Raw genomic sequence first — 24788 nt, 5'->3', positions numbered from 1 at the left:
TTATGGCACTTACAATGCATTAGAATATTTCTTTTGTGTGTCTGTTTACAGTAGCTTCTTTTAATGACTCTCATTTGATGACGGTACAGAACTACAGAAGGAGTAGCTCTTGACTATTTTGTTTTTTATTTACATTAGTCAGTATGTGTGTGCTCTCTATACTTTCTCAAATGTTTGCTAAAAGTTACTTTGAAAGCAGAACTGATGTTTACTCGGTGTTTTGTCAGGAGTTAGAATCAACACGTCCGCTTTGCCGACTCCTGCGCTGGTCCTTTCAGGCAGTATCTCTCTCCGTTAGATCACAGAAGCAGGCTCTCTCCATTCTGAATTCAATTTAAAGTTGACATGGCTTCAAGAAGAAGGTCTGAGATGATTTCACAACCTGTATCCTAATGGCTAGGACAGGGAGAGAGTAACATTGCTTCGAATCAGCTTTGGGCTTGAGAAGAGAATTAAATTGAGTTTGCTGCCTATGGTGGGTGCTCCGATTGTTGAGGTGCTAGGAAAAGGGTATCAGCAGCTCTTTTTCCTGTGCCTTGTGGGAAGCCCATGGGAAGTGTACTCCAAGAATTTTTCCATCCATTTTGCTTGGCTTATAGGTACTGAGGCTTTTGTCATTATAGAGAACTTAGAGTCCATTGTTTAGTTGCAGCTTTGAGCATCCATGACTTTGGCAACCCAAACTTGAAAGTACAGAGCTGAAAGCTCAGAATGTGAAGACCACCAAAATAAGGATGAACTGTTACAAACATGGTTAATGTCATGCATGAAATGTGTCGCAGAACTATGAAAAGTTAAAACCTGAATTTTTATTTCAGAAAAATGAAGCAGAAAGACATATGAAAATAAATATTTTCAAATATTCATATAAATATGTTCATATACTCATATAAACATTTTTTGCTACTGTTCCTCCCTGGTGCAGACCTGTCCTTTAGGACAGGACTAGGTAGTTGTGCATTTTTGTGAAGGGTAAGTAGTAGTATATGATAATGGAGGTAGAGTTCATTGTAATATACAAGCCCAAAGAGCGTGAATTATGATTGCTCGTTTCAGCCTATTTGCTACTCTTGCTCAAACAGCTAAAAAAGACTATTGGAGTCTCTTTCAGTTTGTGTCTTGAGAGCCGGAGCTGCATAGAGCACGTTCAGTTCCTCTGTGCAGTCCGGACATGTGTCTAGGAGCTGAGAAGGGAGAGTTGAGTCTCTAACCTCTAGGACAGCTTTGTGGAATGTGTGAAAACTGTTTTTGTTTTTCTCAAAGACCCAGAATGAGACCAAATGCAAGTGAATTTCAACAAAGCTGGCAAAAGCTGAATCCCTGAGCCTGCTCCCTAGCATAAGGAAGCTAGGTCTGTTTGGGAAAAAAAAAAAAAAGATCATCTAAATGGAATAAAGTGTATTAGTCCAAATAATTAACATTGTGCAAAATTCTACACAATGCATAATTAATAAAAGATTTCTGAAATGGAAAGAATCAGTCATGTAGCCATAACAATAGCTATTACTAGTAGTCCCAGCTATAGTTTCTGAGAGGAAGAAAGGAGTGTTCTTACTGGCTTTGTTTTGTTTGCTATTTCTCTTGTGTGTTTTTGATTAAAACAAGTCACGTTTAGAAACAGTGAAACTGATTCTTTCCTTCTGCTGCTGATTTCCATCCCTGTAGTGAAGGAACAATTTGAACATTTTTGTTCAATCTCACACTTCCAGTGAGACCAATGGCACACAGACTTGTGCGTGACCCACGGGTGAGAGATGATTCCTTTGGTGATTAGAACAATGGCTACAAAGAATATTCAGTTTTTTTCTGAGTTTGGAGTTTTTTCTGTGTTTCGTTGTTTTTTTTTTTTTTTTGCTCTTTGAGACAGTTCATATAAAATTCCTAGATGTAACTTTAAGGAAAAAGAAATCTAAGGTAAATAAGCTGTGTGAAGAACATAATTATTCTGAAGCTCTGTGTGATAGGCAGACCTCAGGTCTTATGACAGGTGACAGAAAAGCTTTTTGAACTTGCTTCTCCCTTGCTCACTTGGCCATCGCAGAAGGAAAGAGATCTTTGGGGCTTGGCAAGTTTTGAAGATGGACGTTTCTTGTCTTGAACCAAGTTCTCTGATTTCCAAAGCCATTTCTGTGCTGGGCTGTGGTGGAGCCTATGTGCAGCATGAGGCCCTCCAGGCCCCTGACCACCCTCCAGGGTTTCTGTTCACCTGTGGGGCTGGCAGTGCCGACCAGGCTCTTGCACTCCTGTGGGTTGGGATGTGTCATATGGGCTTATACCGAGCAATGGGCCTACCCTGGTTATTCTTGCTTGCTTATTCCACCTTCTTGTCTCATGGCTTTGAAGGGTTTGTGCCTTTTGGGCACTCTGTGTGCAGCTCTGGATTTTAGCAATGATGCTTGGCGTGCAGCCTTGCCATGAGCTATCACTTTGAAACTAACTCCTAACTGCTCCTTAAGATACAGGTTTGTATCGTTCATTTTTCTGCTTTGAATCAGATATACGAATTGCAGAGATTAATAGATCTATGACAACAGCCTATAGGCAAAACTTCTTCCTAATCCCTGACATTTAGTATTTTCCTTATGCTATGAAACATCAAGATTAATATACATTTCATCTTGCTACTGTAACCTTGGTTTTTCTTGTTATGCATATAATACAGTTCAGTTTGGAATCCTCATAAAATCTAGTTCTCTCGTGATACCTAGTGTCAAGAAATACTATATATTTAATAATGGTACCTTCTTTATCCATATTTAGCTTGTTTTTTGCCGTTTTTGTTGGGTCAGCTGTATCAAATGCAATGTGTATGAATTCTGTTTCTAAACTGTATACAGTTTTTGTGAAAAAGGTCTTTTTAGTAGCTTGGATCAAAGACAAAAATGACTGGAATCTTTGAAATCTTGAAGTCAGTTTTGTTCCTATGTAACCTTATTGTTACCAGAGTAGTTTATCTTTAAACAGTGCTTTCTTCTCCTTTCCTCCAGGATTGCTAATTGCGAGTTAAGCTGGGTAGTTGAGTATGTAGTAATATACAGCCTATATACTGTAACAGAGTTATCATCTAGGTGTTGTCCTTTGTGACTTGAAGTAGAAGAGAGGAATCTGTAATCCTGTAGAATTTTTGTACATTTTTGTAATTTCTTGCCCTGACCAAAATCTCGCAGTTTTGACACAGGCAAAACAATCCTTTAAAAGTAACAAGGTGAACAAGCGTAGTATCACATTAAATGCTTTTTAATGTCTTCAAGTCTAATATATTATACTTTATAAAGACATAATGTGCACAGGGGTGAAAGGGAAGGGGAAACTCTTCGAATGTTGCAGATGGTGTGGTGGTAGCAGACTCAGTGGGAGAAACAGTGCTGTTTTTACTTCAGAAGGGGCACAGCTGCCCTTTAGCCAGTGTATCTTGGGTCCATTTCACTGTGCTGTTGCCTTGATCTTATAGGACAGGTGATTAAAGGAATGCAGAAATTGCTATCAAGAAGCTGGGACAAGGTCTATCAAAATAAGCAATTTGTTTCTCAAAATGGTCATGGCAGATATTTAAAAGAACATGATGTAGGCAGATGGAAGGCAGGCTAGTCCAGCAGAACTTGGCCTCTAAGAGGCAGTGGTTGGTTTAAGACTTCAGGTCTGGCTTTCCAAGATCTTCAGCATTATTCATTATGATACTGGATCACAGCAAACATACTGGGAATAAACATGTAAGTAATAGCTAAATTCAAACCTCCAGATGAGTATTTTGTTTCATTATTACACTTCTAAATGTTAACAAGAAGTATATTTTTACATTTTCTTTTCAGTTTAGTTAACTTAGCTATTTTATTAGAAAGTTTCTTGACATATTGAATTATATTCAACAATGAAGCTTTATTGGTTTCCAAAATCTGAGATGAAGGCAAAGGCAAAGTAAGAATTCCGAAGCGTGTGAGTGTGGAAACACTGTGTGGAAATGTTTTAAGGGCTGATCAGCTGAAACTCCAGCAAAAAAAATAAGAACAGAAATCCTGGTCCCACTGAAGTCAACAAGTGTTTTGCTGGTGACCTGAACGGAGATAAGACTTGATTTGTGTTATGCCACGGCAGGAACAAAATAGCTTGAAATTGCTGAAAAGAACACAGTGAGAATAAGAGTATGATTATATTGGGGGATAAGCCAAAAAGGAGGGGTTTTGGAGGGGTGTTTGTGGCGAGGGCAGGGGGCTGTTAAGCAAGGCCAGAAAAAATCCTTTTTGAACAAAACAATTTTAAAGCTTTAACAAGACCTTAGAATTTTCATATGACCTAAGGCCTAGTGAAACTACAGCATTGTTCATGTTCATTGGGAAAATATGAGGAAAGGACATTTTTCCGTAGGAAATCAGGATACACATGAAAGAGTTGTCCGTGGGGCACTGGGGAGGCATCTCCTGTTCTTGCCTCTGGGTCTGTGGGAATTGTTTCCCAGGAAGTCTGGCCATACTTATTGCCCATCATAGAGAAAAGTCCTCATAGAGGAGTGGACATAGTAGAGATAAATTAAAGAAGTCTTCAATCTGGGATACATAAAGAATATTGCGGAAGGACTTCACTGGATTGAGCCTCTTGATGTGATCTATCTGAGAGTAACTTGTTAGAATAAATGTTATCTGTTTATGCAAAATCAATGCACAGGTCAACAGTGGCATGTGACCTAGTATTTACTTCACTAAAAAACAAATGTGAAATAATTCCTGGGTGATTTTGCTTGAGGAATGAGTTCTTCCTATTGCTAGTCAAATAATGTATGGGCTCTTCAGTTAAGTTAAAAAATTGCAATAAAACCATGAAGAGCAGTTCATTTGTATCTGAAATCTGTTCCAGCTGAGAGGAAAAAAAGATATGTTCATGTGCTGTTGTTCAGGTCCAAGTCTTCAGAGTCTGGAATTTCTTTGTTGCTTCTACAAATACAAAGGTTTTATATTTCAGAAAATTGGAGATATCAGTAGTAAGAAGTGGTTCTTTTAAAATGTCTGGAAAAAAAGATGACTTTTTTAAATTGTGTCATGTATTGTACATCTAGGCATCAGTTTCTGGAAGAGGCCTGTGTAAGACCTTAAATTTTGGCACTGGCTTTTTATAACACAACTGCATTTGTTTACTAATGTCTGTGGTCCAGTGAACAGCATTTTAATGATGTTAGGAGGAAATGAGTAACTAACATATTTTTGCTGTTCAAAGAGAACTTTCAAGTAGAAGACAAACCCTTTCAGACAAAACACATTTATTAGCTAAAAAAATTATGTGTTTGGATTTGCCCCAAAATGCAGTGTTTGTTTACACTAGAATTTTAATTTTATTCAATTTTCAAGCCAGGGAAATACATAATTGGAACATAGTATCCTAAACTAATTTAAAGGAAGAAAAATGTTTCAAACGGTGTCTAGTTGTAACTGTTCATTCAAATTCACAGTAGAAAGAAAAGAATTCCTGTCATCGCATCTGCAAAAATTTAATCTTAAGCATTTTAACAATAGTTAAAGTGGAAATCAGAAATAGGAAAGATATCTAAATGAATCTCAACCATTTTATTGGTATAGTTAGGCCCTACAAAACATGTAAGGAAGATTCTAACTTGTTATAAATTGTCATAACTCCACTTCATCCAGCCTCAAATGTGCTGTATTCTGTGTTTGTATTTACTGGAAAAACAAATTGGTTTCAGAGTGTTAGAAGCTACAGAATTGGTGTATTTGTTAAAAGTTATTTGGGGGCAAAAGTTGATAAATATGGTTAGCATGCCAGTATATCATATCCTTTCTAGAGGGGACCCGTTAGGATCACAAACAATTTTTATTCCTACAGAAAAGAAAGTTAAATGGAATCTTAGTGGATTGCTGTCTGTTACATTATTAAAAGATTGCCAATCATTCTACATGTAAAATTGTTCCCGCACAATCTCCTTGAAACTCTTTCATGTTTATTTAAGGCAGCTAAAAATATTTTTGGTAATGACAGAACTGAGATGGTCTACATGCTTTGGAAAGGGATGTGTGTGACGTACCTTTCAGGCAACACTATGAACTTCATGCCGACATTCAGAATTATGCCCAGTCTTCAGAACAACTGCAGCATCTTTGTTACATCCAGTTTAAGTTGTAGCCAAATGTATTCTTCTGGGATGATGGGAACTCCTTCCATCTCCCAAAGCTGCACACAGGCATACCAATTTAGTATGCTTATTTAGTGGAATATCAGCTCTGTGCTGCTCCAAGAAAACAAGCCAAGACTTTGGCCAGTTGAGGCCGAACAGAAGTTCAGTACCCTTTGGGAAAAAATAGCAATTAGTCTTCATTTCTCTACTAGGGGGTTACCCTAGGGGGATACCCAGGCATCGTGAGGTAGATCTCTGAAAGCAGCTAGAGCTTTAGATTCTTTTCTGTCTGCTTGCTTATGTTTAAACTGCAATTTATATTCAAGCATAATGATGTTTCTTAAAACATGCCATCTCACCCTTCTATTTCTGCATTGATTTCTCTGTCTCCTCTGTCATTCTTTCTCTTTGAGACTATTCTTTCTATCCATTTTAGTTAACATATCATAAATGCTAGTTATGTAATTTAACATTCTTCTGCTGGATTTGTTAGTTTTCATTACTCCACAAATATTCTTAATTAAGAGAAAAATAATTAACATTTTAACCATTGCAGAAGCAATCCAGTCTGTTTACTTACACCTGCTCTCTTAGGTTGAGTTTAGAATTGTTACAGTTCTGAATCTCTGTAAAATCTAGATGTTCATATTAGCATCTTGCACTTCCATGAAGCCTTTTTGGGACAAGAGCATTTTAGCTGCTGTTCGTAAATTTTTGGGGTGTGTCAGGAGATTTGTTAGCAAAAAAGAAGAGTGACATCCACTTCACAAACCATCTCTCTGATCCTGAACCCACTACGGGAGGCAGAACTTCTTCCATTGACTTCATTAGTCTCAGAGTCAAGGCCTTTGTTTCATCTTCTTTTTTCTTTCTTTCTTCCTTTTAATTGGGAGGAAATGAGAAGGAATAAAAGGACTTGTCTGTGACTGTTGCTATATTAAAAGAAAAAAATCTGCCAGTAGTTACTATCTAACTAAGACCAAAAAGGCACTTAGTAACACAAAGGCTTAACACTGTAGGAAAGCTCTAATGGCTAGTTAGATACATCTGTCTCTTGACTGAGTCTTGACAAGAATCTGATTTAATGGGCTGAGCCTGTTCCCAGCCATTATTAGTCTAAAAGTTTTTAAGGTTTAACAAGACCAAACTGCCTAGATTGGCGTTGTATTGCTAGATGGGAATTTTGGTGTGATTACTATACAAGCAGTCTATTTTCTATCCTACAGAAAGAGTGATCTTTTCAACTTATTTTTCGGTTGTTTCCTTGAGTTGTCCTGGAAAGCAAAACCGAAGAGTGCAGAGTTATCGGAGGCTGTCCAGGGAGGCCAAATAAACTGCACTAAAGTTGCTAAGTGTGAATAAATGCATCAGTGGTTAAGTTAATGTTACATTTTATTTCTTCTTACTCATTACTTTTTTTAGATGAATATGAATTAGATGTCAAGATTAAATCAATGGGTGATAACTGTATGCAACTAAAAAGTGGATGTTGTATCAGGTAATTGAAACATTATCAAATATGCACATAATTCTGAAGAAAAACAATACTGAAAATCATATGGAGAGTGAATCTAGAAGAAAAGGACTGTTGTTTGGTGAGGAATCTGGAATATTGCCTTGACAACCCAAGCCACTGCAGTACTGTCAGTTGAAGAATATATTTATGTCTTCTTGAGATGAATGGTAAAACTCCCACGCAGTTTGGCTTGAGGAGGAATCAAGTCATTCTATTTTTGCACAGATCTAATCATTCAGCTGTTTTTTGGCTTAAATTAGAATATTTTCAGGACTGATATATGCTGGTTTCTGAGAACTGAATAGTGACTTTTCACAGAATGAGGAATGGCTGGAGAGAAGCATGTTCTAGCTCTAGTACCACTTACCTACCAGCACATTCCCTATCAGAGAAGAAAAGAAAAGGTGATAAGACTTATGCCTGTGTGCCTTCAGCCAAGGATTTTCCTGCCTCAGGGAAATACACTGCTATTCTAAATGGCCCTTTATTCTGTTGCTGTGTGAGGCTGGATGTGATCCAGAAAATCAGCCTGTTCATACCTGCAGTTTTAACATAATAAATACTAGCTCTTATCTGCTATTTTGAGTGGCTCACTATATTTCTAGTGCTGTTTTTTATTGACTGAGAATAGTAGGCTTTAAGTAGTTAAATACTTTTTTTCAGTAAGTCTAATTAAAAAACCAGCATCTTTATCAAAATAAAAATCATAAACTAAGGATTAATGCTAAAAGGTCTAAGTTTGGAATTTGGTTGGTAATGACTGGATTTTATTTTGTGTTGAATTTGTTTTCTTAAAAAAAAGTTTGTCTTTTTTTTTCCTAAAGCTTTTAGTTTGTTTTTCCAAGCTTTTCTTAGTGTCTATGCCAATTAACCATATGTTCTTCTCAAGTTTGAGAGCTCTCAACTGTAGGTGAATGGATAATTTAGGAACATTATAGGTGTGTTCTGGTCTTAGTTACATTGAAGTTGGCTTTCAAATTCCAGCCAGAATGAGGAAATGCTTGTATTAGCTGATGGCTGCTTAATGACAGTGAACAAGATAGCTTTGTTCTGGCTGGTTGTGTGCATGAGTTTTCTCCTTACTGTAATCTCCATTACAGCTGACTGTGTTGAACATAGTCTCACTACTGAAGTGAAAAATAGTGGTGTGAATGACTCATCTCAATACTGTGTCCCGTTCTGGGCTCCCCAGTACAAGCAAGACATGGAGCTACTGGAGAGAGTCCAGCGTAGGGCTACGAGGATGGTCAGAGGGCTGGAGCACCTGCCCTGTGAGGAACGGCTGCGAGAGCTGGGCCTCTTCAGCCTGGGGAAGAGCAGACTGAGGGGGGATCTTATCAGTGTGTACAAGTACCTGAAGGGAGGGTGTCAAGGGGACGGGGACAAACTCTTTTCAGTTGTCCAGTGTGACAGGGCAAGAGGCAACGGGCAGAAATTGAAGCACAGGCAGTTCCACCTGAACATGAGGGGGAATTTCTTCCCTGTGAGAGTGACGGAGCACTGGCCCAGGTTGCCCAGAGAGGCTGTGGAGTCTCCTCTGGAGATCTTCAAGGCCCGCCTGGATGCAACCCTGTCTCACATGCTCTAGGTGACCCTGCTGAGCAGGGAGGTTGGACTAGATGATCTCCAGAGGTCCCTTCCAACCTTACCGATTCTATGATTCGATGACTTTTTTCTAGTGACTGGAGTGCAACACATTAGAGCTGGATTGATGCAAAAACTTGGGGAAGTTTGATTGTTGCCCTTATGCATTTTATTGTTCCTTGGAAAAATGGAAGAGTCTTGGGGTTGTGATAAGTGTGAAAACAAGTCAGAGAGGTAATGAGGAATTCCCCAGCTCTCCCCTCCTTCCCCCAAACTAAGCCATTTAAAAGTCTCCTATACTCATTTTCAATAGTTGTTCCCAGGGCTGAACAAATATGATATTGCCATCTCTACTTTTTAAGAAATTCCTCTTCATGCCCTCCATTTTTTTATATGATATAGAGGTAATGATTCTTTATTTGATGGTAGACACAGTGTAGCCAAAATCAAAACTTTTAATTTCTTTTGTTGCCTCCACTCAACTCAAAAGGAAAACTCCCCTGGCTATTCTAGTTCGTGCCTCAGTGCTCATTTTAAATAAATACATAATGAAGCACTTGAAAATCTATAACACTCCTGTAATGTTACAAAAATCAGAAGGATTTAGGCATGTAACAGAATTATTAACCTCAGAAATTCAAAAAGCATGAGTCAAGCTACAAAAAAAACAAAAAAAAAACAAAAAAAAAAAAACAAAAAAAAAACCACCCTCATTCCTCTAAGTCTGTCTTAGACAGTATGAAATTATCAGGACTGTAGCCTCCCTTTCAGGTTGTCTCTGTTTTTCTAATGGATTTTTAATGTGAGAACTTACTCTTTCAACTTTCTCCATGCAGTTGTGATAGAAAGGATTTTTTTTATGTTGTTGAAAGATGAAATTATGTTTTAATTGCCATGCTTGAGGAGGGGATACAAAGTATCTTTTGTACTTGGTCACAATAAAATCGTAAGTATTGATGATGATTTAAAAATTAAGTGTGCATATCATTTGTTTGCTGAACTATAATCTTAAAATCGTAACCAGATGAAATATTCAGAGTAGGAAATCCAAAAGAGCTGAGCTAACAAAATAAAAACATTTGAACAGGTCCTTCAGGTGTGTTACTGAATATGGATGCAGATGGCTTTAATGAATATTTCGTCTAAGGGACCTTACTAATTAAGATCCACATTTCCAATGAAACCTAAAAAACTGTTGTTAATCGTTGTGCTTTTTTAGCATAACCCTGTCACCTTTATTAAATGGTCTATATATAGATCATTTTCTGTATTTTCTATATTGAATAAAGGGGGATCTATAAAGACTCCATTATTTTTACCCTGTATTGCTCAAGGTTTGAGAGAGAAGTTTTGGCAGTCTTTGTCTGAAACAGGTGTTTATTTCCAGAGCACAGTGATTTATATTCAAATGTTCTGTTTTCAGCCATATCAACATTTCTAAAGTTATCTCCACATAGGGCTGAAATTTTGTAAGGATGTAACAATTTGGACATTAATGTAGGGAAAAAAAAAAAAAAAAAAAAAGCATTGTTTCCTATTTTCACCTTTGTAGGTAAATTATTTTCTGTCTGAAATACAGAAATGGCCAGGTTCAAAACTGAAACATGGGCATTATAGAAAGTGCCAGTATTTATTTGTATTTAATTGAGCTGCCCACTTTGGAGTGCCTGCAGTGGTTTAGCTCTTTTCTATGAAGCTTACCCAAAATCTATGTTTTATGGCACTTGTGTGATATTCTGAGGGGACTTGCATGATACATAGGCTTTCTTCCTTTCTTCTGACCTACTGAATGGGATGAATACATCTCTCTCTGTGCATCCGTATATTTCACACTGCTTAATTTCCAAGTTCATTAAATGAAGTCTAAAACCTATAATATTTAGTGTAATGTGGAAAAAAAAAAGCAATGAGAGATCTCTCTGTGATTAGGCAGAGCTCTGTGATAATGTGTTAAATCTTGCTGTTGTTTTTGTTCCTACTCTTGTTGCTGTTGTGGTTATTGTTATTTGTGCCACTGTCATCCTTAGGCACTCCAATGGCAGACTGTTACGGTATTGTTCTAGATGCTGCAATAACAGAACAAAAAATGTTCAGAAATTTGTATAAAGTATGTGAAAAAGACAACATTGCCACCAACAGAGAGAAGAGTGCAGGTGCCCGGTGGAACAGCTTGGGTTTCAATCAGCACTGTAGTCTCTGGCAGGCAAAGAGTTTGTAGGTCCTTGTAACCATCAGGGCATAGGTGAGACTCTGAAGAAGAGAATGAAGCTATTTTGCAGATACATGCAAGGAATATATTGCAAGTGAGAGAACAGGGATGTCCTGAGGCTGGTTTTGTGTTCGCTTTGCATTCCTGCTTCGTCATTGAGAGTGAGGTCTGGAAAGGAAGAAAACTGAAGCAATTATTTCAGTGGTGGAAAGTAGGTTGCTTATGGATTTGTGAGTTAATTCCCTTGTGGCACCCTGTGACCCACTGTGAGACACTGATTGGGGGATTAGCTAAAATAATACCCTTGAGGATCCAACAGCATAGATAACTAACCTGAGGCTTCACAGCAGCTGCAGGGGTTATCGCAACCTTGAGATTGACTCTGTTGCAGAGCTACTCTGTATCTGAGAAGCAAAATTCCATCTACATTAATTCATTAGGCCTTTCTTCCTGCAGAGAGAGTGGTAACAGCAGGTTTTATCCCTAAAACATGTCCTAATGGCTTCTCAGTTGATTAGTTCTATACATAATGTGAAGACTAGATTATTCATTTGAGCTTGTTTTCTTTAAAAGAGAAAATGAACATATTCTATTAGAATATTAAAACTAAGACACCAAATGGCACATCAGAAAATTGCATTTAATAGCTGACATTAACACAAAAGGGAGGCTTTCTTGTTTTTAAGGTGAAGATCTTGTGGTGATGAGGAATACAGTAGCACACAGTTCTATTTATCTTGAACATGCTGAAGGAGAGTGAGGATCCTAGGTTGTTTAATTCAGCATTCACGTGACAATTCTTTATTAGATTTCTGATTACAGAGTTGCATTTAGGCTGAGGAGCTGGAGATCTGCTCTGCTCTCTGCTTGCCCACACATCCATCTCTGACTTCCATATATGCCTGAGACAACAGCATCTATAGTAGACTCATGTCTTATGCAACTGCAGAGGATTAAAAGGACTTGTACCCCCCCCCCATGAAGAGATTCTATTAAAAAACAAGGTTTCTGATAATAACAACAGAATACTGAAATATAAAATGCCATGAGCATCTCTGCTTCTTCTGCCATTGCTGTACCTTCTGTTTCTTTGCTGCTAATGTCATTGTATTTGAATTTTATATTTTCTCTTATAATTCCTTTTAAAAAAGAAATAACGGCAGAATACATGAAGAGTTGGATCACCAGTTAGTGATATCCCTTTCTGACAGCACAAAAATTTACTACAAGTTTTTGTGATAATGAAATTGTTTTCTTTTCCTTTTCAGGTACCATGATCAACAAGATGTTACTAGCAACTTTCTTGGAGCAATGTGGTTGATTTCAATAACTTTTCTATCCATTGGATATGGTGACATGGTACCTAATACATACTGTGGGAAAGGAGTCTGTTTACTCACTGGAATCATGGTGAGTGTTCCTGAAATTATTTACTGGATATGAGATTAAGTTTGCTGGAATTGGTCCCCAAACTCTTGGCTGTCATAACAAAAAGTTTGCCGAGTGTATAGGCTTACTTTCACCACTCCCATAGTCTCTCGTTCCATACTATGGAACAGAGGGCTTTCATCCTCTAGAGGTAAAATGAAGAGCTGTGTAATAAAGTACATAGAAACAAATTCCACCCCGATGTAATTCGTAGCTTCAAAACCTCAAAAGAGTATTTATTAGACATAGCTCACATCTAATTTAAGTTTTTGTGTATTGCACCATTTGGCCAAAGGTACAGTTTGGCAGGGAGCAAGACAATAAATCACTGTGTCTGGGAAACTTCTGTGTATCTACTGTAAATTAAAAGTAATAGAGCTCCTGATCCTGCCACTTCTATTTGTGTAAAGCTCCTCTGTAAATTTCCCTGTGAGTGAGAAAAACAGAATGGGTAGTATATGTATATATTTGTTTCTGCTTTCTTATCTATTGATCATAAAAGTGATGTAGCTCAAATATCTACCTTTTATTAAACAGGTATTTTGGGATTATGGCTGCAAAAAATGATGGCAAAAAGTTTTGTCTTTTTTTTAAGAGGTGTTTCGGTAAATCTATTATTTATAAAAGTATGTATGTTATGTCCAAAGAGTAAAATAGATCAATGCATTCTTTTATTGTTGAAGATTTCTTTCCAAATGCTGCTGTTGCTTTTTAATTTTCAGTATTTGACAGATTTCAGGTCCTTGGCCTTTATTGAGAAGGACTTTTTGTACATTTTGGTGGTGGTGCCACATGCATGTCTCTTTAAATACTGAGTTTTAAATTTAGTTGGAAAATACAGGCTGAAGAAGAATGACTCAGAAGGCTTTTCTAAAGGCTGTCGACTAAGCTCAAATCTGCCATCTTCTGGGGTATTTGTCTTTGTTCCTCATTCTCAGAAGGATTTTGATTCCAAAGAGGATAAATAGTGCAGTAAGTTCATTATGGAAAAGAGGAGAAGTAGCAGCACATATTGCCATGGGGATATGCAGAAAGGGGACACAACTCTGTTATAATGCTTTTCTTCTTCTCAGAAACCATTTAGAAGTAAGAAGCAAATGCTTTGGCATGCAGGTATCCGACCATTATCCCTTCTCATTACCATCTCTGGCTAGGCTTTTCTGAACAAAACCAGCCAAGTTAACCGGGTTGACTTGTGTTGAATATGCACTCAAACCAAATTGTTCTGCACGCGTGGCATTTTCAGTATGAAGAAACATACAGTAACAGAAATCTTCGGAGTTTCAAATCCCTGCTGAAGTGTCGTAAGAGTATTAGTATTGATACAAATCACCTGTGAGTTTCACACTGTTACTTGGTTTATGTTGATATAATGACATTAGTATCTTGACTGGACTTAAAGTTTTGATAGCTGTGGGCAGTGTATCTGATTTTATTATAATGAGAACAGGAACAGGGCAAAAATAAAACCACAGAAACACTCTCCAAATTATTTCAAGTATTACTCTACATGCTAATGAATGAACCACATAGAAGGTTAAATTCTAAGCTGTATTTGTCATTTTACTTATGATAGCACCATTTGACTTCTGGTCTAAAATTATTTACAGTGATTGTTTCTATTGTTTTGGAAAAAAGGCTTAAAGTACTGGATAATGTATGATTATGTTTGAATGTATAGCTTTTCTTTTTCCCAGCTGAAACAGAATCTCTTTGAAAATTTGGTTTGTAAAATGTACAGATGATATTCATCTTCATGTCTTTGATTTTTTTTTTCTTTTCTCCATGATTTTAAAATTTTGCAACTGCCTTGGAAACACTAACGTTCTGAACACTCAGAAATACTTACATAGTCAGAATTGTATGATAATGAGTTTAGGATAAATACCTAGAGAGACAGAAAGCATCCTTAACAAAAAAGGAGTTGGGTAGTTAGAGTGCTGTTAGTTAAAGCAGCATGGGATGTCTTGACACTTAATTGCATTTTAAAGGACATCAGTAATAAGGCTTTGGTAAACTGTCATCTTTGACAGGAAAATTTCGGAGCAAGGGGACAAATTCAGATGTTGAAATTAATGATTTCGTCTATCTAAAGATATGCAGAATGAAATAGGGAATATATTAATGGAGTTTAGGCCAGAAGAGCTGTTTAAGATCAAAAAGCTCATAGGTTTTAGACAAAATTCTTTAAAAACAGCCAATTTTTTTGAAACCTGTATAGTAACTAATTCATGTTTATTGTGGAAAAGATAACATCCTAAAAGAACAGACTTACAAGTTTCCATTTGCAGAGGAATGATTGATAGTCTAATTAAAGGATACACTAGAATAACTGAAATGAATATAACAAGTCAAATCGAACCATTCGTGTGGTTTTTAGAGAAAAATGTAATTCCCTAGCACGTGAAGCAGCAAGTACATTGTTAGACTAGTGTGGGTCAGTACCGCAGGAGGCCTCCTTTTGTATCCTGACCCCCTTCACAGGTGAGCCCAGGTGTGTGCTGGCTCTCCTCCCACTTCTGCCTCAGGAATGGCTTTCTGTGGGATGGAAATTAGACTGCATGGGCTGAACCCCGCATTGAGCTCCAGCCAGGGAAGTCAACTTTATGCAGTCTGCTGACGGCACCAAGTTGTGCTAGTTGTTAAAACTCATTGCTGTCTTGAGATATTGGTTCAAGTGATGTGTTTTAAATTCTGCAAATACATACTCCTGGAAAACAGGATAAACTTTAAATATATTCTGACAACACTAGAAGAAAAAAAGCACTTGTGAATCATTAAGAGTAGGCCAGTAAAGAAAGAACTCTAATGAATATATCAGCAGAATTAAATAAGCAAAAAGAAAACCATGGACCATTTGGCTCTTGAAAAAAAAGGGAAATACCAAAAGAATGTGTTCTGCCAAATTGAACAATTCAATTTTTGATCTTGCAGAGCACATAAATATGTGAATTGTTAACGAAAGCATCGAAACAGATCAAAACAGAGTTGGTAGCATGAGCAAATACAGAACTGGGTAACCCCCTCTAAATTACCAATCAGTGTTTTCTCTGATGTAACTTCACTTGGCAGCAACAGGAGACCATGGACAAGGTAGCCCATAAATCTAATAGTGAATGTGCCTGCTGCCCTCTTTTCGCTTCAGGTAGGCACACAGTTAGTGATGGTGGATGGAAATATGAATGTCATCTTCTTTACCAGAACAGCATATGGAAGAGAGAGGGAGATCGACACAGTCTTCACCGTGCCATGCGATCAGTCTGAATTTTTTCCCTCCACCAAATACGCAGTTGTTGTCAGTGCACACCCAGCAGCCCTCATAGGCCCGCGTCAGTAGGCCAAGCTCAGCTACAGGTGCAGCGCTTTGTTTGTGCCACTATGTCAGTGGCACTGCTTATACATGGACAGTGTTTTCACCTGCTGAACTATTTCATAGCATCAGGACATCAGAGAGGTTTGGCAAATTTTCTTTCCTTTATGAGGAGCGTATTGAAGATAGCAAAAATGTAAAGAAGGATAGTAGAAACTAGTAGAAATAAAAGGAAAAGCAAGAATGAGAAGCTATGGGAAGATGCATCATAACTGATGGAGAAGAATGAGAATGAATGAGTTAACTGTTGAAAATACATGCAGAATATGGAGGCTATTGAATAGCTCTTTGCCTTATATGAGAACACGGTGTCTGTTTGACTCCATTAATAGCCATTACATTTGGAATAAATAAGTAGAAATGCTTCCTCCTGCTACAATAGTCATTCTATGCAATTCATGTGGCATTTGCTGAGTAAATCTATATTTATGGATAATTTTTACAGATCTTTATGACCTTTTGGAGTTATGCAAGGTAAAATAATAGCAATACATTTTAATAGTGTAAAATACAAGATCCTCTGCAAGGTTTAAGAAGGGTGCTCTTGCTTTTAAACACAGCATTATATGGGGAGCTAGTGCATTATTGTGTGGTGCAGAATTAAGGATCACCTTCCTGAAGAGCACTGCCAACAGCAAGAAGATAGAACTGGTTTTTGATAGAAATAGTAGGTCAAACTTGTGTTCCTACGATCAAATGAGTGAGTTGCAATTGTTATAACTGTTCAATCACAGGCTGCACGGCATAGCTGGCTAAAGCTTGAATAAAGGTTGTTTTAGATCAAATAAATATCCTATAGGATTTTCACATTGACCTCATTGTTGCTGAAATTGCAGCTCAAAAGCCCTTCTTATTAGAATTAACACCAGAGAGCTCATTAAGCCTACAAAGGAAGGAAAAAAAGTGTTGAAGGTGTTCTTCAAGTTGCATCACAGAGGTGGATAAGGAGGAAACTAGGTGTTTCTTCTAAAAAAAATTTTTAAGTAGCAGCTTTTAACTCCTGGATCTGAATTTTACTCAGGTAAGTGAGTAATTGTTTAACTGCAGAGTTAACGTTGCCTGCAGATCTCCCACGACCATTCCTGAATAAAAGAAAAGGAAGGTAAACATCAGATTTCAGTGATGATTTCAAAAATTATTTTATTTTACAGAACTTTCCATGGATAATGTACCATAAGGTCATAAATCATTTTCATTCTAATACCTAAAACATTGTGGGATTCTTACAACACTTTTCTTCACATTGTTTAATTCTGTAATTAGATGGAGAAACACAGAATTATTTACAAAACACAGAAATGTATTCTGAGTTACACTCAGAAGAGCTGAAAAGATATTAATACACTGCCTTATGAGTATTGTTGAACTGTAGAAGTGACTCAATTTTCTGTAATGGCAGTAAGAGGATAATAGATTTTACTGTCATTTGAAGGTTTATCTAGAACATTCTACACATTTATCAAGAATCTATAATATTTTTATCATTTTTTGTATCTGGTGGTAAACGGTCAGAGCAATGACAGCTTTGTCAATGAGAAGCCTACTGGAGGAATTTCAAAAATCTCAAACACAGCTTGGTTTTTACTTTCCTGACAGTACAGGAAAATGTGAAAGGTCTTTCATGCAGCTTGGTAGCATTTCAGGTCCACTTCTCAGCTATGAGAATTCAGTAATAAATGCAAGTGACCTCAGGGTTCAGAACAGTTTGTGTTCGTTCCTTCTAATGTAATACAATGTGAGTGGATGATGGGTCAAGCAGAAACATACAATGGAGAAGACAGTTAATGATGCTTGAATTATTGGGGTTGAAACTAATAGTAGTGGGGCTGGTCAGAATTTTTTCAGCTCCTTTGTTGTTGTTCCAGCACTCCAATTTGCCAAAATGGAAACTTTTCTCAGGTTACTTTTGGGTTATTTCATGACTGTGGCTTGTAAGGATGAAATTTTTAGCTAAGTAAAAAAAGCTAAGGAAAAGGAGGAACATAAAATTACAAAAATGAAGTTGAATAGCTCCTGAGAGCAGAAGAGAGTGGGTGTGTGAGCGATCCCTGAAGCAGTACTGGTTAGGGCAGTAAGCTGGACTGAAGGAACAACAGAGGCTGTCCTCTGCCCCCAGGTGAATAAACAAAATCTTCTGGAAGGTGTAACCATCTTTAGAATGGGGGGGGGGGGGACAAAACAAACAAAAAAACCACTCACTCACTCAGAAGGTCGTAATTTCATCCTGATAGAATAGGGAAGTTTTTGAAGTGTCAGGGGACATAGAAACCGTGTCCCTCTTAGATCTAATTAGGAATTATGGTTGCATTTCAGCAAGTTCAAAGGCAGTCAGTTAATGACTGGAATGAACAGTAGTTCTCCCGAGATATCCTTGTTTACATAAATATGACTGGAGCACAATGTTGTTGTAGGAAAACTTCTGCTTTATTTTGAAAAAAATGCAATTTGATTTGGTTTCATTGGCAATACCTTTGGATTTTAATACAGCAATTGTTTTATATCTTCACAAGTATTCTCATGAAAGTTTTGTGTTTACGCTCTCCGGGTTGCATGATTTCCTGTTACAGACACTGAACAAGAGCATGGTCGGTAGCCTTGTCCTGAATTGTTAAACTAATGTTTCCCACCAGCTAAACAGGCTGTTCAGCCTGCCAGTTCAGGGAAATCAGATTTCACCTCCTTGCTCAGCAAAGAGGTTTTGCATGCCAGGCTGAACAATTTCATCATGACTGTCACGATCTCCAGTGGGCTTTTCAGCTGTTATGATGATGGAGGCTTCCCAGGAGCCCAGCTGTGGGGCACACTCACTTTTTGGGCTTGTCTGAGTTAGCACTTTCATCATTTACAGTGGAGAACAGTGGAGAACAGATTGGCTTTGTTTTACAAACCATTACTTCCCACGCTGTCCCAGGAGCCTTCTCAGTACTCCTCTTGCATTACTAAAGAAAAAGAGTTTATTTCGTAGCCATCACTCACCTGCTAGTATCCCTTACGGCTCATCTGCTGTATTACGGAATAGAAGTTGAAATGTTGCAACCAAATTTAGGTCTGGTACAGACTTCCAAATCCCACTAAGGACATTAGTAGCCGGGTGAAATATTGAATATATGGAAGTATAAATAATGCAAAACTATTTTAGGTCACATTTTTGGCTGAGATGGTATAGTTGTTGTCCTATTGCTCATCCTGCTTTGTTTCAGTATTGCAAGGTTACATCTCTCTCCCCATGAACAACGACAAATGCAAAACCGCACTTGTATAATACCATTTCCATAGTCTCTGTCTGTCTCATGGATGGATTCCTCCCTCAACTCTTGCATTGCTTGTTTTGGAGTTTTTTTTTTTTAATTACTTCAAGCAAGATTTTTTTATTATTTTTTTTTCCTCCTTGGGTAGTCCAATAAGTCCACCTTCTAGAGAGCCAAATGAGCAGAGTATCTGTTTAAATTCTTACAGGCTTTTCATTTTATGCAGAGCAGCAGGAAGAATGTTGTGCCTTTTCTGGTGCAGAGCTAAATTTCCCACCAGAGCCATATGTCTGCAAAGCGGACCTTCTCTCTCCCTCAGTGGATCCCAAGGGATATGAGCAAGAAATGTGGCAGCTGCCTCCTTTCAGCTACAGGCAAGTATAGCAGGACATTTTTGTGACCACTACAGCACTAAAGACTGCGCTTCACTTCCAGTCCAGCTAAACCAAAGCTGCCAGCAGACTTTCAACAGAGCCAGTGATACACTGTATTGCTTCCTTTCTCAGCAATAGCACCCTCGAGGCGTATATATGACCCCCAGGCAGTCTAAGTAGTTGCAGAAATTGCCCAATTCATTGTTGTCACGTAAATGCATTTTGGAACCCTACCAAAGAAGGAACCAAGTGGAAATGCCAGAGGCATTTACTTAAAGGAGTATAGGATGTTTTGAGTCCCAGGCTTTTAAGCTGCTGACCAAATGCTGCGTTCAGTGCAGCTTCTCAGACAGTGCTAACCATTCTTTGTCTTAGCTTTTAAAGAAGACAACAAAAAGAATTCCAAAACGTAACCTTTAAGTGAAGACTTGCAAGCAGCTTTCTTTGATTATCACTAAAATTGGGCCCTTACCAGAATGCTAAGCCCAAGCACTAGACGTTGTCAAAGTCTGAGTCTGAACAGCAGGGTCTTGCACTCGCTATGTAGTGTCAGTATGAACCTTCAGTAGCACTTGCAAACTACAGGAAAGGCATGTTGCTGATCCACGCTTCATAGTCTCATCCTCATCAGATACGGTTTTAGTCAGTTTGGGCAACAGCAGCTTTTTCCCCTGTAAAGCAGCTGTTGCATTTGAGCATGGCTATATCTGCTGTGGTGTACCATAACCTAAGTTTTCTGTGATAGCTTTAAATTAGATAGCTCAAGACTGGCAACCTTGATGATGACAACAGAAAGCTCAAGGTGGGCTGCATCAGCAAAGAGCAGGATAGTGGGCTGTGATGAGACTGCTACAGGTACCTCAACTGATACAGTATATAATGTGTATCCTGATAGGTATCTATCTGTAGAGCACAGTGGGAAAAAAAGAACAAAAACAGGTCTAGTGTTGTGATGTGTACAGTATAGAGCTACTATCTTCATTCATTGTTATTTATATTACTGTAGAACTTCTGAGCTGCATCTGATCCCATTGAGTCAGGGGTTATATAAAGACAGGAGAAATACATAGTTTCAGCTGCTTACTGTCCCCATATAGGGAAGACAGAGAGGACCAAGGAGGCCATACGATACAGTATTAGAGCAAGTGATCATGAAACACCAGGAATCTAACTATCATCAGTGGTTTTGCTAGGTTTTGTGGAAAGTAAATAATATACTAAAAAAAAAAAGGGAGGGGGGATTTGAAAGAAAACGGTATGTTAGATTTGTATGTGTTTTCTGAGTCAAGAGATGTTGCAAAGAGTTTTATATGAGAGTTTTACTAGTGGGAAATGAGTGCTGGCATCATGGGTTTATTAGAGCCAGGGTTCACTGGTGTCCCTGTTGATGGGATGGAAGAACCCAAGGGCGTAAAATAACCAAAATGAGGGCAAATGTTCTATATTTGATGCCACAGAGAAGGAAGTAGAGGGACACAGAGCAGAGTAAAAAATGACGGGTAAAGAAATTAACTATTGCTGCAACTGCTTGATTGTAGATATGAAGGGGATAAATTGCTTTGTCCAAGTAGATGAGAGAGAGTTTGCAACAATTCAGAACTAAATGCCAAGATACGAGTTTTAGCTGTGTGGACAGATAGGAAAAGCTGCAGTTCATGGGGCTTAAGGGCAAAGTGAATAGTAACACCAAGTAATAGTTCTTTCATTTGGGGGAATGGAAGATGCATTTTAGCCTTTTTTTCAGTTGCTAAATTCAAAGTATCACTTAAAACACAATGAATTTTACCCTTCTTTTCTTGTTTTGAAATAGTGCGGGCTTGATGTCAGAAAGTATGTATCTATTGACAGGGTCTGTTTTTCCCCCTCAACTTACCTATTCTTCCATGTTCATTTTTCTGAGGAACGTCAGTCATCATATAGACTTGTGTAACCAAAAAAAAAAAAAAAGAATTAATAAGCACCTAAAAGTGCATATGTGAATTGAATATCCACACAAATTTGTTTTCTATTTATTTGTGCCATTTACTTTGGACTGTAGGCATCAAAGAGCTTACCTAAGGATAACTTTCATGGGCTATGGCTGTGGCTTGCCTGGATGAGCATTTTGATCTAAGTCATCATTCCTTGTTAGAAACAGGAGCAGAATCTTTAAAATTGGAGCTGTGAAGAACGTTCTTAAGTGGTTTGCAGACATATCAAAATGTTTTCATACAGGCTAGCAGCTAAACGGATCAATGGTCAAAGAAGACTCTGTGCAGTATAAATGGCTGTAGACCTTGTGTTTTAAGGACATACTGCTCATTTGATGCCACTCTGCAGTAAAATCCAATCCTTCGTTTGTTCCTCTGCCTGACTGAAAGGCTGTGTCATATGTTTGTTTTCAGACTTCTTAGCAAGGACTGCTACACACCATTTCCTGTGGAGCAACAAATACTGTGCACTCAGGATGAGGTTCACATGCTTCAGTTTCAGCTCACTGCAGGTAGAAGCCAGGCACTGCTTAGCCAGGCACGCAGGTGGTGTGCTGGTCCGGAGCATTTCTGAGAAGCCTATTTTCAACAGTCTTATCTTTTGGGGCTTCTCCTGGTTTAGTAGACAGTTTTCTTTGGCCTGTGTGTGCTTTCTGGAGAACAATAATCCAAGGACATCAGCTTTTAAAACTGATGGTTGCTGGCGAACCCTTGACCATACAGGACTTGAAGGAGAGCAGATGCTGGATAGTTAATTCTGTTACTAGCTTCTTGCGATAAATGGAGCAGTTGAGCAATACGGGCAAACTTTAACTTTGGCTTGCCTAGGATGCTTATGTTGTATGTGTTTTAATAGCTTATGTCCAGATCTTTTAACAGACGTGTCAGAATTTGTCAACACAGTTTGTAAGTGTTTAATGCTTCACACAAAAGCTTTTCAGCACTGAAAAGGGAGAATTTTGCAGTTTTGAAAAAATGCAAAAGATGAATCATCTTTCTTTCAAATTTGCCTCAAATCATTCAAAATCTAAACAGTGACAATGAGTGAATGAATTTTTTTGCTTATTTTGGCTCTTTTCTGAAATAGTCTCAAGACAGAAAGTTTAGGTCTGATGTACACAGTTGTGAACAGCATTTACTATTTAGGACAAACTACTGCTTTTTACTTTTTTGAAATCGGTCACCTGCCTTTGCATCTTTTATTTTACCTGCCCCTTGAATAGAGAGTTCAGTGGGGTGGAGGCTTGGGTGGCTTTCAGCTGTATAGCTGTAGCTAAAGCTTCAGAGGCCTGATGATGAACATTATGAGTATTCTTTTAATTTTCTTTTTCTCTCCAGTTTTGATGTAATGGAAGTTCCAAATGCCCTTAAAGTCATGCTCTTTACCAACACAAAATACACAATTTAAAATAACATTGTAATGGAAGAGCCAAATAAGGGCCTGACTGAGGAGTGCAGATTCCAAGTAGAATTAATTCCTGCCTTGATACTTGAAAAATTGTACATTCTTCCCTTTTTCTCTTGCTTTTAATGATATGTAATTCTGCTCAAAGTTGAGCAGGAGCTTGAAGTGGTGTATTACTTACTTGAAAACAGGATAAGAAGAATTATGTTGGAAATTAAAAATACAGTAATTTAAAGGAAGACATTTTGGGAATTTTTATATTCTCAAAAGAGACTTCCTTGGAGTTGAAGCATGGGCTTTTACTTAGCACAAGTTATTTTAATAAGCCAAAGGCTTCTGCTTTGTATAGTATTGATAAATGAAAAAAATAGGTGTATGAGCATGAACTCATTGAATTCATGTTACTGATTTTAATGTGAACAGGTATGTACCAAAACATAGTGAGTCTGATGCTACCATTGTAAAAATAACAGTACTGTTTGCATTTCATTGCTGCAGTTTGGGATAATTCTCACTTTATTATTATTTTTAAGGATGCTGAGCTCATCGGGGAAACCATATAAAAGTGCAGAGCAGTAACATAAAATATTGATTAGAATCATACACTTTAAGGAGAATTTCAGTATGTTATTCTGTAAACTTTTAGTTGTTTAAAGAATAATTTGCTGTTCCTCAAGGTACTGCAAAAAAAATAAACAAGCAGCCAGTATTTTACTACTCTCTTTTATAGAAACATTAGAAGAGCCTGATTTCATATCCTGAGATCATGTCATAGCCCATGAAGCCAAGAGTGGTAATCTGGATGGAGAATAACTTGCAATTGTAATGTGGCGGTGAGAAAGCTAGCAGGCCACGCAAATCATGGTGGTGGTTTCCATAATGTGCCGTGACTATATGCTACGGCTGCAGGCGCTGTCTTTCATGTGAGATACAAAGCTCCTGTCCTTTAAGAGCTTTGGTCGTTGTGACTGCTGTGATGAGCATCAGAGATGATCCCAAACGCCTGGAATAATTTCAGCTGAAATTTCTTTTGTCTGTCATGCCATTCCTCTTCATATCCCTCTTTTCACATCCTTTTTTTTTTTTTTTTTTTTAATTCATATAATATTTCTCTTCCATAGTCGCTTGGCATAAACAGCTGTTTTGTACCATTTTGCCAGTGGCGAGCAAGCTGCTCCATATTAATAGTCTTATACCAGCTTGGCAGTCAGTGAGTGCAAGTGTGTTGTTGTAAGCAGGTATAGTGCTGAGTTATGTCACTGAATCAGTGTTTGGCCCACTGACTGCGAGCCTCACTTACGGGCCAAAAGACTTCTGTTCTTCTCTTCATATTCTTGCTGTTGCAGGGAGTAGGGTTTTTTTGCCCACACAGAAGGATATTAGCTGTTCCCTCCAGCTCTCCACGGGAAGGGCGACTGGAGAAGAATTGCCTGCTTCCTCAGGAGTTTCTTTCAGTTGTATCACGTAGGGTTGCCTTGTCCTCATCTTGAAAGGCTGAGTGGGTTTCGGGAGTCCTCAGCCTTAAGGTAGCATTAGCTACCTTCTTCCTCATTAACTCCTAGCAGA

General features: G+C 38.0%; 1 protein-coding gene across 2 annotated transcripts in view; it reads left to right on the top strand.

The window, feature by feature from the left end:
- KCNN2 (potassium calcium-activated channel subfamily N member 2) overlaps window positions 1-24788 on the top strand; it is a 72063-nt gene that overhangs the window by 35140 nt on the left and 12135 nt on the right. For both annotated transcript variants that reach the window (XM_062599744.1, XM_062599743.1), the window contains one exon: window positions 12696-12837. In XM_062599744.1, the coding sequence (XP_062455728.1) occupies window positions 12696-12837 (142 nt within the window). The remainder of the gene's footprint in view (window positions 1-12695; window positions 12838-24788) is intronic.

This window comes from Rhea pennata, chromosome Z (genome assembly GCF_028389875.1).
Source record: "Rhea pennata isolate bPtePen1 chromosome Z, bPtePen1.pri, whole genome shotgun sequence".
Classification (NCBI taxonomy): domain Eukaryota; kingdom Metazoa; phylum Chordata; class Aves; order Rheiformes; family Rheidae; genus Rhea; species Rhea pennata.
Note: the sequence above shows the minus strand (reverse complement) of the source record. Positions and strands in the feature narration are given on the sequence as shown.